Below are 14,418 nucleotides of genomic sequence, written 5' to 3' on the forward strand. Positions count from 1 at the left end.
TCCTCTCGCCTTCAGTCTTTCCCAGCATCAGGGTCTTTTCCAATGAGTCGGTTCTTCACCTCATGTGGCCAAAGTATTGGAGTTTCAGCCTCAACATCGGTCCTTCGAATGAATATTCAGGACTGATTTCCTTTAGCATGGACTGGTTGGATTTCCTTGCAGTCCAAGGGACTCTCAAGAGTCTTCTCCAACACCACAGTTCAAAAGCATCAATTTTTCGACACTCAGCTTTCTTTGTGGTCCAACTTTCACATCCATACATGACCACTGGAAAAACCATAGCCTTGACTAGACGGACCTTTGTTGGCAAAGTAATGTCTCTGCTTTTTAATATGCTGTCTAGCTTTTCTTCCAAGGAGCATGCGTCTTTTAATTTCATGGCTGCAGTCACTATCTGCAGTGATTTTGGAGCTCCTAAAATTAAAGTCTCTCACTGTTTCCCCATCTATCTGCCATGAAGTGATGGGACTGGATGTCATGATCTTAGTTTTCTGAATGTTGAGTCTTAAGCCAACTTTTTCAATCTCCTCTTTCACTTTCATCAAGAGGTTCTTTAGTTCTTCATTTTCTGCCATAAGGGTGGTGTCATCTGCATATCTGAGGTTCTTGATATTTCTCCCAGCAATCTTGATCCCAGCTTGTGCTTCATCCAGCCTGGCTTCATCCATACTCTGAAGAGTGAAACTGGTCATTTTAGAAGGAGAGCGAGTCGGAGGTGGTGCGCGGCTCGGTCTCCTGGCGCGGCACTTTCAGCCCAGCACGGCCCTCCGCAGCAGCGCTGATCCAACCCAGAGCCCTGCTTCCCTGGTGCCCGCCGACCCCACGTCCGCCCGCTCAGACCAGTGCTCCTCTGCAGGCTCCTCCCTGGCCAGCCAGAGACGCGGAACCCGGGCTGAGTCCAACCTGAGCAGCAAACTCCAGCTCGCCGGAAACAAGGAGCAGAAAGGTGTGGCGGAGTAGAAGGACATGCAGTCATCTCCTGCGAGAACTCCAAAATTACAACTCACTGCTGAAAAACCGTTGACAGGAGAATGTTGGATCCCAGCAAAAAAGATACCGCACATCCAAGAGCACATGAGAAGCCCCAGCAAGACAGTAGGAGGGGTGAAATCACGTTTTGAATCAAACCCCATACCCAACAGAGACACTTGGAGGATTCAAACAAACCTTGTGCACACCAGCACCCAGAGACGGAGCCAAAACTGTGGTTGAGATCTCTTCAGGAAAATTAGAGATAGCAAGGGAACATTTCACGCAAAGATGGGCTCAATAAAGGACAGAAATGGTATGGACCTAACAGAAGAAGAAGAAGATATTAAGAAGAGATGGCAAGAATACACAGAGAAACTATACAAAAAAGATCCTCATGATTCAGATAATCACGATGGTGCGATCACTCACCTAGAGCCAGACATCCTGGAATGAGAAGACAAGTGGGCCTTAGGAAGCATCACTATGAACAAAGCTAGAGGAGGTGATGAAATTCCAGCTGAGCTATTTCAAATCCTAAAAGATGATGCTGTGAAAGTGCTGCACTCAATATGTCAGCAAATTTGGAAAACTCAGCAGTGGCCACAGGACTGGAAAAGGTCAGTTTTCATTCCAATCCCAAAGCAAGGCAATGCCAAAGAATGCTCAAACTACCGCACAATTGCACTCATCTCACACACTAGTAAAGTAATGCTCAAAATTCTCCCAGCCAGGCTTCAACGGTGCATGAACCGTGAACTTCCAGATGTTCAAGCTGGATTTAGAAAAGGCAGAGGAACAGAGATCAATTTGCCAACATCAGTTGGATCATCGAAAAAGCACGAGAGTTCCAGAAAAATATTTGCTTCTGCTTTATTGACTATGCAAATGCCTTTGACTGTGTGGATCACAGCAAACTATGGAAAATTCTTAAAGAGATGGGAATACCAGACCACCTGACCTGCCTCCTGGGAAATATGTATGCAGGTCAAAAAGCAACAGTTAGAACTTGACATGGAACAACAGACTGGTTCCAAATTGGGAAAGGAGTATTGTATATTGTTAAGGCTCTCTATATTGTCACCCTGCTTATTTAACTCATACGCAGAGTACATCATGCAAAATGCCATGATCATTTGGATCATCAAAAACTAAATCCAATTTCAAAAGAAAGTATATGCTAAAAAGAAAGCTTTATGTGTTCAATCTTTTATCATGTATATTCCTTTATAAAGATAAGTAACAGAATACAAAATTTTGATTTAAAGGTAACACAAATTTTTCAGTAAACAAAACCAAAGTGTTAATATCATTCATATAACTCCTAAGATTTATAACAGAAAAGTAAGCATTAAAGAAATAAATAACCAAAGGATATAAGCAACTTACAACTAGTAAGCAAATATATGGAGAACTTATACTCTACAGTAACAAAAGAAATAAAAAGAACAACAAAATATCATGTTTAACATAGTACATATTTAAATACATATCTATATATAGAGAGAGAAAGAAAGAATATCTAACATTGGCAAATAGTATGGCAAAACACTTGCAGATTGCTAGTGCAAGCGATGATAATTCTTTTAGAAATATTTTGGCAATATGATTCAAAAAGCATAAAAATATTCACCCTCTTATCCACATCTGAAAACCAATCATAAGGAGATAATCCACAAAATTAAAAGTCTGAAAAAATTATATTTATAAAAATGCTTGTAGTCTCACTGACTATAAGGGGAAAAAAAGAAAAGAATCTGAGTGTTCAGTCCTGGAAGGTGATTAATCACATCACATTAACAAGAACACACTCTGTGTGCATTCTAAATGTTGGTTATTAAGAATACACAGCCATATAAAATTATTTTATGTTAAGAGCCAAAACAGGATATAAAATGGAATTGCACTCTGATTAAAGTTATGCAAAAACAAAACAAAAGGTATGCAAAAATCAACACAGGAAGCCACAGTAGAAAGAAATAAATGAAAAAGATAATAAAGGTTGAATTAAGGTGACAGGATTACGGGTGATTCGATTTTATTTTGCTAATTTTCTGTAATATAATTTCACTACTTCCGCCACTGTGATTAAATGAGTAAGAATTTCTTTTGAGAACTGTAAAATTACAACACCACTACTTAATACCATTAAAATTAATAAACCTCTATTGTTCTGCTAAGACTAAAAACAGTGAACTTAAAATTCTTAAACTCCTTTTGCTTTTAAAACTATTTCCTGTGCTGGAGAAATACAGAGCTAAATAAACTTCTGCAGAAGAATGACACTGTGGAGAAACAGAAGATGAATGATAACGTAATTCATCTCTTATTTCTTTATTTACTTCCCATTAGTTCAAAAGAGAGAAAAAGAACAATGGGGGAAAGTCAGAATAAATCAAAGGCAGTTTGAAGGCCATATTTTGAGCGTATAAAGTTCACAATCTGAAACCAGCTCCAAGGGCTTGATTAGGAGCATGCCAGATGGCAAAAAGGAGGATTCTAAGCCACGCAGCCCTCGCGTCTCAGCCTAACACTGCCTAGAACATGTTGCTGGGAGAATCAGGAACTATCTGCGAGCAGCCGTGCATGTCAGAGAACCAGCAGCTGTAACCACGACACACCTCACCGCATTCCCTCACCAGTCAAGCCTGTGTGCCCGTCACAGTCACACACACACACACACACACACACGAGTCTATCATTTCTAGATTCTAACTGATTCTTCTGACCAGAGGTCATAAGCAGAATATAGATACAGGTAATTTTATGAAGGAAATATATCCCTTAAAAAGTATATATCCCCAGTAACTCTTAAAAGTTAAGAGTAAGGCAAATGTACGTTGAATAGTGCATAGCACATTAAGACTTAAGCAAAATAGAAATAGACTCACAGACATAGAAGACAAGCTTAACAGTTGCCAAAGGGGAACGGGGGTATAAATGAGGAATTGGGGATTGACATATACATACTACATACTATATTTAAAATAGGTAACCAGTAAAAATAACAGGTAATATAGTTCCTGATGCTATACTGTAGGCCCTGTTTAGCACAGGGAACTATACCCCATATCTTCTAATAACTTACAATGGAAAAGAGTCTGAAAGAATGTATATTTTATATGTGCACATATTTATGTATCACTGAGTCCCTTTGTTGAGTACCTGAGACTAAGATAACACTGTGAACCAACCATGCTTCAGCTGGGCTCCCCGGGGGCTCAGACGGCAAAGCCTCTGCCAGCAGTGCGGGAGACCCAGGCTGGATCCCTGGGTCAGGAAGACCCCCTGGAGGAGGCACTGGCGCCCCACTCCAGTTCTCTTGCTGGAGAATCCCATGGACCGAGGAGCCTGGCGGGCTACAAGTCCATGAAGTCGCAAAGAGTTGGATACGACTCAGCGGTTTCACTTTCTTTCTTTCTATACTTCAATTAAAAATAAATGACACAAAAAAGAAGAAGGTAGAAACAAAAAAATGAGCTGTAAATGAATATGCTTAACTCCAAGCACAAGCTGGAATCAAGATGGCCGGGAGAAATATCAATAACCTCAGATACACAGATGACACCACCCTTATGGCAGAAAGTGAAGAACTAAAGAGCCTCTTGATGAGAGTGAAAGAGGAGAGTGAAAAAGCTGCCTTAAAATTCAACATTCAAAAAACTAAGATGATGGCATCCGGTCCCATCACTTCATGGCAAGTAGATGGGGAAACAGTGGAAACAGTGAGAGACTTTATCTTCTTGGGCTGTAAAATCACTGCAGATGGTGATTGCAGCCATGAAATTAAAAGACGCTTACTCCTTGCAAGAAAAAGCTATGCCCAACCTAGACAGCATATTACAAAGTAGAGACATTACTTTATAGACAAAGGTCCATATAGCCAAAGTTATCCTTTTTCCGGTAGTCATGTATGGATATGAGAGTTGGACCATAAAGAAAGCTGAGTGCCAAAAAATTGATGCTTTTGAAGTGTGGTGTTGGAGAAGACTCTTGTGGTGTTGGAGAAGTCCCTTGGACTGCAAGGAGATCCAACCAGTCCATCCTAAAGGAAATCAGTCCTGAATATTCACTGGAAGGACTGATGCTAAAGCTGAAACTCCAATACTTTGCCCACCTGATGCGAAGAACTGACTCACTGGAAAGACTCTGATGCTGGGAAAGATTGAGGGTAGGAAGAGAAGGGGACAACAGAGGATGAGATGGTTGGATGGCATCACCGACTCAATGGACATGAGTTTGAGTAAACTCCAGGAGTTGGTGATGGACAGGGAGGCCTGGCGTGCTGCAGTGCATGGGGTCGCAAAGAGTCAGACATGACTGAGGGACTGAACTGAACTGACTGAACTGATCTAGTCAAGTATTTAAATAATTTTTTCATGTTTTCCTTTATGTATGTTTTAACCACTTTAATAGTAATAAATTAATGAATGTTTGTTTTAGGAGCTCTTCTATATCCTAAAAAAAAAAAAAAAAAAACACTGTCTCCTATGGTTTTTATAAAATATGGAAGCGCTTCCCTGGTGCTTCAGATGATATAAAAGGCCTGCCATGCAGGAGACCAGGGTTCGATCTGTGGCTCGGGAAGATCCCCTGGAGAAGGGAAAGGCTACCCAGGAAAGAATTTCTTCTCTTTGTGCTTTACCATTATTGCTTTGAATAATTCAAATGCCAGAAACTCATATATTAAGTAATAAGGGAGTGGAAGAATGGGAATCCCAGTTTCGGGCCTGCAATCACAGAGTCGGTGCCTACAGCCTCGGGGCAGTGGTAAGGGCAGCCTCTGGAGAGACACTGCCAGTTTCAGCCCTACCCCTGGCACCTCCCTGCGTGACCTCGGGCACAGGATTTAGCTTCTCTGCACCTCAGTTTCTTCATCTATAAAATGGAAAGGCTAAAAACGACAGCGCACCTACGTCCTGCAGCTGCTGGCAGGATGAAACCAACCACACATGAAGCGCCCCGCACTTCACCTCCGGAACTGGGAGCTGCCATCGCAGCCGTCAGACAAGCAAGTGAGCAGGCGGATTGGGTGTCTGCGGGAAGGCCAAGTGTATGCCCTCCGGGGCCTGTGGAAATTTGGAGGAGGGCAGTGTATTCTTTAAAGAGGGCAGAGAGGCTCGAAAACACGGTACAAATGAACTTACTCAACCAAACAGAAGTGGAGTCACAGATGGAGCTTGCGAGCTACGTTGCTCCAGTCGTGTCTGGCTCTCTGTGACCCCATGGACAGCAGCTCGCAGCCTCCTGTTTCAGTGGGATTCTCCAGGCAAGAATATTGGAGCGGGTTGCCATGCCCTCCTCCAGGGGATCTTCCTGATCCAGGGATCAAACCCACATTTCTTATGTCTCCTACATTTGTAGGCAGGTTCTATACCCACTCCAGCACTCTGGTCTGGAGAATTCCATGGACTGTATAGTCCATGGGGTCGAAAAGAGTCTGACACGACTGAGCGACTTTCATTTTCACTTTCTTCACCACTAGCGCCACCTGGGAAGCAGATGGAGGAAACAAACCGAACGTCACCAGGGGAAAAGCAGGGGGTAAACTGGAAAGGTGGGACTGACATGCACACACTACCGCCTATAACCTGGAGGACCGAGAAGGACCTGCCCTGCAGCGCAGGGAGCTCTACTCAGCCCTCTCCAACGACCTATTCGGGAAAAGGATCTTAAACAAACAAGAACCTACATGTGGGTGTACGCGTAACGGACTCACCCTGCTTCACACCTGAAACTAACACAAGACTGTAAGTCAACAAAACGCCACTAAAAAGTAGTCAAGAAGTTATAAACAAAAAACGATGTTTTTTAAACAGAGGGCAGAGGGCAAAACAAATCCCCTCCCACCACTGAATGTACAGAAATGCAGGTCCAGTATATTCATTTCCTGGGGTTGCGAGAACAAATGACCACAAGCTTGTGGCTTAAAACACTAGAAACGTATGCTGTCACAGATCGAGAGGCCAGAAGTCTGAGATCGAGGTGACAGCGAGGCCACATGCCCCCCGAAGGCTCTGGGCAGAACCTGTTCATCGCTTCCTCCAACACCTGGAGGCCGCCAGCATTTTTTGACCTTCCTTGGCTTGACACCACATCATTCTCGTCTCTTCCATCTTCACATCAGGTCCTCCTCCATATGTCTTCTCTTCTTCTGTCTTAAATCTCCCTCTGTTCAGTTCACTCAATCAGTCGTCTCTGACTCTTTGCAACCCCACGAATCGCAGCACGCCAGGCCTCCCTGATTATCACCAACTCCTGGAGTCCACCCAAACTCATCTCCATCGAGTCGGTGATGCCATCCAGCCATCTCATCCTCTGTTGTCCCCTTCTCCTCCTGCCCCCAATCCCTCCCAGCATCAGAGTCTTTTCCAATGAGTCAACTCTTCGCATCAGGTGGCCAAAGTATTGGAGTTTCAGCTTTATCATCAATCCTTCCAATGAACACCAAGGACCGATCTCCTTTAGGATGGATCTCCTTTTGGATCTCCTTACCATCCAAGGGACTCTCAAGAGTCTTCTGCAACAACACAGTTCAAAAGCATCAATTCTTCGGCACTCAGCCTTCTTTACAGTCCAACTCTCATATCCATACATGACTACTGGAAAACCCATAGCCTTGACTAGACGAACCTTTGTTGGGACAGTAATGTCTCTGCTCTTTAATATGCTATCTAGGTTGGTCATAACTTTCTTTCCAAGGAGTAAGCGTCTTTTAATTTCATGGCTGCAGTCACCATCTGCAGTGATTTTGGAGCCCAGAAAAATAAAGTCTGACACTGTTTCCACTGTTTCCCCATCTATTTCCCATGAAGTGATGGGACCAGATGCCATGATCTTCGTTTTCTGAATGTTGAGCTTTAAGCCAACTTTTTCACTCTCCTCTTTCACTTTCATCAAGAGGCTCTTTAGTTCCTCTTCACTTTCTGCCATAAGGGTGGTGTCATCTGCATATCTGAGGTTCTTGATATTTCTCCCAGCAATCTTGATTCCAGTTTGTGTTTCTTCCAGTCCAGCATTTCCCATGATGTACTCTGCATAGAAGTTGAATAAGCAGGGTGACAATATACAGCCTTGACGTACCTCTTTTCCTATTTGGAACCAGTCTGTTGTTCCATGTCCAGTTCTAACTGTTGCTTCCTGACCTGCATATAGGTTTCTCAAGAGGCAGGTCAGGTGGTCTGGTATGCCTATCTCTTTCAGAATTTTCCACAGTTTATTGTGATCCACACAGTCAAAGGCTTTGGCATAGTCAATAAAGCAGAAATAGATGTTTTTCTGGAACTCTCTTCTTTTTCGATGATCCAGAAGATGTTGGCAATTTGATGTCTGGTTCCTCTGCCTTTTCTAAAACCAGCTTGAACATCTGGAAGTTCATGGTTCACGTATTGCTGAAGCCTGGCTAGGAGAATTTTGAGCATTACTTTACTAGCGTGTGAGATGAGTGCAATTCTGCAGTAGTTTGAGCATTCTTTGGCATTGCTTTGCTTTAGGATTGGAATGAAAACTAACATTTTCCAGTCCTGTGGCCACTGCTGAGTTTTCCAAATTCGCTGGCATATTGAGTGCAGCACTTTCACAGCATCATCTTTCAGGATTTGAAATAGCTCAACTGGAACTCCATCACCTCCACTAGCTTTGTTCATAGTGATGCTTTCTAAGGCCCACTTGACTTTGCATTCCAGGATGTCTGGCTCTAGGTGAGTGATCACACCATCGTGATTATCTTGGTCATGAAGATCTTTTTAGTACAGTTCTTCTGTGTATTCTTGCCACCTCTTCTTAATATCTTCTGCTTCTGTTAGGTCCATACTATTTCTGTCCTTTAACAAGCCCATCTTTGCATGAAATGTTCCCTTGGCATCTCTAATTTTCTTGAAGCAATCTCTAGTCTTTCCCATTCTGTTATTTTCCTGTATTTATTTGCACTGATCACCGAGGAAGGCTTTCTTATCTCTCCTTGCTATTCTTTGGAACTCTGCATTCAGATGCTTATATCTTTAATTTTCTCCTTTGCTTTTCACTTCTCTTCTTTTCACAGCTATTTGTAAGGCCTCCCCAGACAGCCATTTTGCTTTTTTGCATTTCTTTTCCATGGGGATCGTCTAGATCTCTGTCTCCTGTACAATGTCATGAACCCCCGTCCATAGTTCATCAGGAACTCTATCTATCAGATCTAGGCCCTTAAATCTATTTCTTACTTCCACTATATAATCATAAGGGATTTGATTTAGGCCATACCTGAATGGTCTAGTGGTTTTCCCTACTTTCTTCAATTTCAGTCTGAATTTGGCAATAAGGAGTTCATGATCTGAGCCACAGTCAGCTCCCGGTCTTGTTTTTGTTGACTGTATAGAGCTTCTCCATCTTTGGCTGCAAAGAATATAATCAATCTGATTTTGGTATTGACCATCTGGTGATGTCCATGTGTAGAGTCTTCTCTTGTGTTGTTGGAAGAGGGTGTTTGTTATAACCAGTGCATTCTCTTGGCAAAACTCCATTAGCCTTTGCCCTGCTTCATTCCATACTCCAAGGCCAAATTTGCCTGTTACTCCAGGTGTTTCTTGACTTCCTACTTTTGCATTTCAGTCCCCTATAATGAAAAGGACATCTTTTTGGGGTGTTAGTTCTAAAAGGTCTTGTAGGTCTTCATAGAACCGTTCAACTTCAGCTTCTTCAGCGTTACTGGTTGGGGCCTAGAGTTGGATTACTGTGATATTGAATGATTTGCCTTGGAAACGAACAGAGATCATTCTGTCATTTTTGAGATTGCATCCAAGTACTGCATTTCAGACTCTTTTGTTGACCATGATGGCTACTCCATTTCTTTTAAGAGATTCCTGCCCACAGTAGTAGATATAATGGTCATCTGAGTTAAATTCACCCGTTCCAGTCCATCTTAGTTTGCTGATTCCTAGAATGTCAACGTTCACTCTTGCCATCTCCTGTCTGACCACTTCCAATTTGCCTTGATTCATGGACCTAACATTCCAGGTTCCTATGCAATATTGCTCTTTACAGCATTGGACTTTGCTTCTATCACCAGTCACATCCACAACTGGGTATTGTTTTTGCTTTGGCTCCATCCCTTCATTCTTTCTGGAGTTATTTCTCCACTGATCTCCAGTAGCATATTGGGCACTTACCGACCTGGGGAGTTCCTCTTTCAGTGTCCTATCTTTTTGCCTTTTCATACTGTTCATGGGGTTCTCAAGGCAAGAATACTGAAGTGGTTTACCATTCCCTTCTCCAGTGGACCACATTCTGTCAGATCTCTCCACCATGACCCACCCATCTTGGGTGGCCCCTCACAGCATGGGTTAGTTTCATTGAGTTAGACAAGGCTGTGGTCCGTATGATCAGATTGACTAGTTTTCTGTGATTATGGTTTCAGTGTGTCTGCCCTCCGATGCCCTCTCGCAACACCTACCGTCTTACTTGGGTTTCTCTTACCTTGGACGTGGGGTCTCCCTCAGCCTTTCCCTTATTAGGACACTTGCGACTGGATTTTGGCCCCACCCAGATCATCCAGGGGCTTCCCAGGTGGTGCTAGTGGTTAAGAACCTACCTGCCAATGCAGGAGATATGAGAGACCCAGGTTCCATCCCTGGGTGGGGAAGATCCCCTGGAGGAGGGCACAGCAACCCACTCCAATATTCTTGCCTGGAGAATCCCACAGACACAGGAGCCTGAAGGGCTGCAGTACGCAAAGAGTCAGACATGACTAAAGCAACTTAGCACACATGCACAGATCATCCAAAATGATCTCAAGAGCTTTCACTGAATTGCATTTACAAGGACCCTTTTCCCATAGAAGATAACCGTCACAGGTTCTTGGAATTAGAACGTGGACATCTTTGAAGGCCACTATTTAACCCACTACACCAGCATTTTCAATCCTCTGATATTTTTCAGCACAGTAGGAAATAGAGGATTTTACTTTGTTTGTTGCCTTAGATATAAAACAGGAAATGAAAAACTAAGGAAACTTATTTTAATATCTTAGGAAAGTAGTCAAGTGTAGAATGCAAGTGTAAACAGGTCACAGTTTGTAAGAGTTAAGTCAGATGCTCAGGTGCCCACCTAACTACTAAAGAAAGCTGAAGGATAGATGACATGTCAATTACATGCTGTCTTTGTAGAGACAATCTACCCGAAAGTCCACGATCTTTAAGGAACGTAGTAGGGTGGGTCCCATAGATAAAAAAAATTCATGTATGTCTTCTGATCTGCTAAAAGTGAAGTTGCTGAGTCACGTCTGACTCTTTGCGACCCCATGGACTGTAGCCTATCAGGCTCCTCCGTCCATGGGATTCTCCAGGCAAAAATACTGGAGTGGGTTGCCACTTCCTTCTCCAGAAGATCTTCCCAACCCAGGGATTGAACCTGGGTCTCCTGCATTGTAGGCAGATGCTTTACTGTCTGAGCCACCAGGGAAGTCCTCTTATCTGCTGAAAAGGCATGAAATAACTTCAGAATCACACACAAGGAATTCCCTGCCTGTCCAGTGGTTAGAACTCTGTGCTTCCACCTCAAGGGGCCTGGGTTCGATCCCTGGTGGGGGAATAAGATCCTGCAAGCCACATGGTCAAAAACAGACAAACAAAAAACCAGTATCATGGTGATCTCTGGGGGAACTGGATAGTTTAGAAGACACATCACTGTGTATCTTTTTATATTATTTTTATGTTTGAACCATGTCAATGCCTTACCCCTTAAAAAGACAAGTTTAATTACTTTTTAAGTCTATATGCCATTTATCTAACACTTGTTCCAAGACACAACATACTTACATTTGTAGCTCATGAAGCCAGTGTAAAGTTTTTGCCATATTTCGTCCATCATTAAAATGTGGTGTTGGGATCCCATACAAGTTAAATCTATGAAAACTTGACGAGTCATACTTCCGGTTCTTTGCTTCTCCTAAGAAAAGAAAAGGGAAGACTTCTGACTTAAGCAACACAGCTTTATGCAAGAGGCACATGATGTTCTCAGTAACAAGGAATATGCCAGTGGGAGAAAGAGTGAAACCGTAACAGCACGGGAAACTGTAACAGCGCAGGAACTCCCAACAGACGACAGAGGCACTCTCCCACGAGAGCCGGGAGACGGTGGAGCGAGAGTTCCTTGAGTAGATTCTCGGAAAGGAGAAAGATGATGTAGAGAACGACATACAAATGAAGAATTCAGGGGAAGTGCTGCGGGGCGTCTTGCCCCCAGTGGTGCTTTGCCCTCCGCCAAGATCTGAGAGGTCGATCTTACTTTCCTGTTCCCCGCCCCCACCTCCCGCAGAGGGAGCCCCAGTCTTAGCCTGGACCACCGGGGAAGCCCCGAGAGGCTGGTACTTTAGAGTTGCTCTCACTAAGATTTGCATTACAACCCTCACATTTCATTATAATCACTTAATCGCAGAGACATTTGAAGGGTAATTGAGGGCTGAGAACCTAGCAGGGAGGTCTTTAAGATCTAATACTGTGTTTTCTTCAAGTATGATGTGGTGTTAGTTCTCTATTTATAGATAAGAAAGCAAGACTGAAACCAGAGGTGAGCTAGAAGGTTACTGGTCAGAGCAGCCTGGCAGGCCACAGTCCACGGAACTGCAAAGAGTCAGACACGGCTGAGCATGCATGCACACAAAAGCTTATGAAATGATAAGGAAAAAGCTATTCAGTGTCACTAGTGACCCAAATGATGGAAGCAAAATAGTATGCAGTCACAATTCGTCTCTCAGTTGAGCAAAAACTAAAGATTGGCAAAGCTCGTCACTGGGGAGGATGCGGGGATGGGAGTCTCACACCCAGCGGGTGCAGCGGGCGAGGGCAGGCTGGGTGCGATTCAGCGGGGCAGCAGGGCTCTGAGAGTCAGAGCTTCAGAAACCTAGGGCTGAGTCTTAAAGAAGTGAACCGTGTTCACAAAGATAGATGAACAATACATTTCTATAACACTGAAAAATATAATATTGGTAACTGACCTGAAAAGACAACATAAACACATACACTCCTCTCTGAACGGCAAAGAAAAACATACATCAAACTATCATCTGTGACTGGGGATTTTAGAAGATTTTCTTTGTATTTTATACATTTCTATGTAGCCTGTATTTTTTTTTTTTAATTTTTTGGCCATCCAGCCATCTCATCCTCTGTCGTCCCCTTCTCCTCCTGCCCCCAATCCATCCCAGCATCAGAGTCTTTTCCAATGAGTCAGCTCTTCGCATCAGGTGGCCAAAGTACTGGAGTTTCAGCTTTAGCATCATTCCTTCCAAAGAAATCCCAGGGATGATCTCCTTCAGAATGGACTGGTTGGATCTCCTTGCAATCCAAGGGACTCTCAAGAGTCTTCTCCAACACCACAGTTCAAAAGCATCAATTCTTCGGCACTCAGACCTCTTCACAGTCCAACTCTCACATCCATACATGACCACAGGAAAAACCATAGCCTTGACTAGATGGAAATTTGTTGGCTAAGTAATGTCTCTGCTTTTCAATATGCTATCTAGGTTGGTCATAACTTTCCTTCCAAGGAGTAAGCATCTTTTAATTTCATGGCTGCAGTCACCATCTGCAGTGATTTTGGAGCCCAAAAAAATAGTCTGACACTGTTTCCACTGTTTCCCCATCTATTTCCCATGAAGTGATGGTACCAGATGCCATGATCTTCATTTTCTGAATGTTGAGTTTAAACCAGCTTTTTCACTCTCCACTTTCACTTTCATCACGAGGCTTTTTAGTTCCTCTTCACTTTCTGCCATAAGGGTGGTGTCATCTGCATCTCTGAGGTTATTGATATTTCTCCCAGCAATCTTGATTCCAGCTTGTGTTTCTTCCAGCCCAGCGTTTCTCATGATGTACTCTGCATAGAAGTTAAATAAGCAGGGTGACAATATACAGCCTTGACGAACTCCTTTTCCTATTTGGAACCAGTCTGTTGTTCCATGTCCAGTTCTAACTGTTGCTTCCTGACCTGTATATAAGTTTCTCAAGAGGCAGGGCAGGTGGTCTGGTATTCCCATCTCTTCCAGAATTTTCCCCAGTTTATTGTGATCCACACAGTCAAAGGCTTTGGCATAGTCAATAAAGCAGAAATAGATGTTTTTCTGGAACTCTCTCGCTTTTCCCATGATCCAGCAGATGTTGGCAATTTGATGTCTGGTTCCTCTGCCTTTTCTAAAACCAGCTTGAACATCTGGAAGTTCACGGTTCACGTATTGCTGAAGCCTGGCTAGGAGAATTTTGAGCATTACTTTACTAGCGTGTGAGATGATGAGTGCAATTGTGCAGTAGTTTGAGCATTCTTTGGCATTGCCTTTCTTTGGGACTGGAATGAAAACTGACCTTTTCCAGTCCTGTGGCCACTGCTGAGTTTTCCAAATTTGCTGGCATATTGAGTGCAGCACTTTCACAGCATCATCTTTCAGAATTTGAAATAGCTCAACTGGAATTCCATCAC

General features: G+C 43.2%; 1 protein-coding gene across 1 annotated transcript in view; it reads right to left on the bottom strand.

Moving 5' to 3' along the window:
* The window catches only part of EFHB (EF-hand domain family member B), a 64,256-nt gene that overhangs the window by 24,399 nt on the left and 25,439 nt on the right, over positions 1–14,418 (bottom strand). Inside the window, exon 6 of the mRNA XM_055570029.1 lies at positions 11,763–11,892. Coding sequence (XP_055426004.1) covers positions 11,763–11,892 — 130 coding nt within the window. The remainder of the gene's footprint in view (positions 1–11,762; positions 11,893–14,418) is intronic.

The sequence above is a fragment of the Bubalus kerabau genome, chromosome 2 (genome assembly GCF_029407905.1).
Source record: "Bubalus kerabau isolate K-KA32 ecotype Philippines breed swamp buffalo chromosome 2, PCC_UOA_SB_1v2, whole genome shotgun sequence".
Classification (NCBI taxonomy): domain Eukaryota; kingdom Metazoa; phylum Chordata; class Mammalia; order Artiodactyla; family Bovidae; genus Bubalus; species Bubalus kerabau.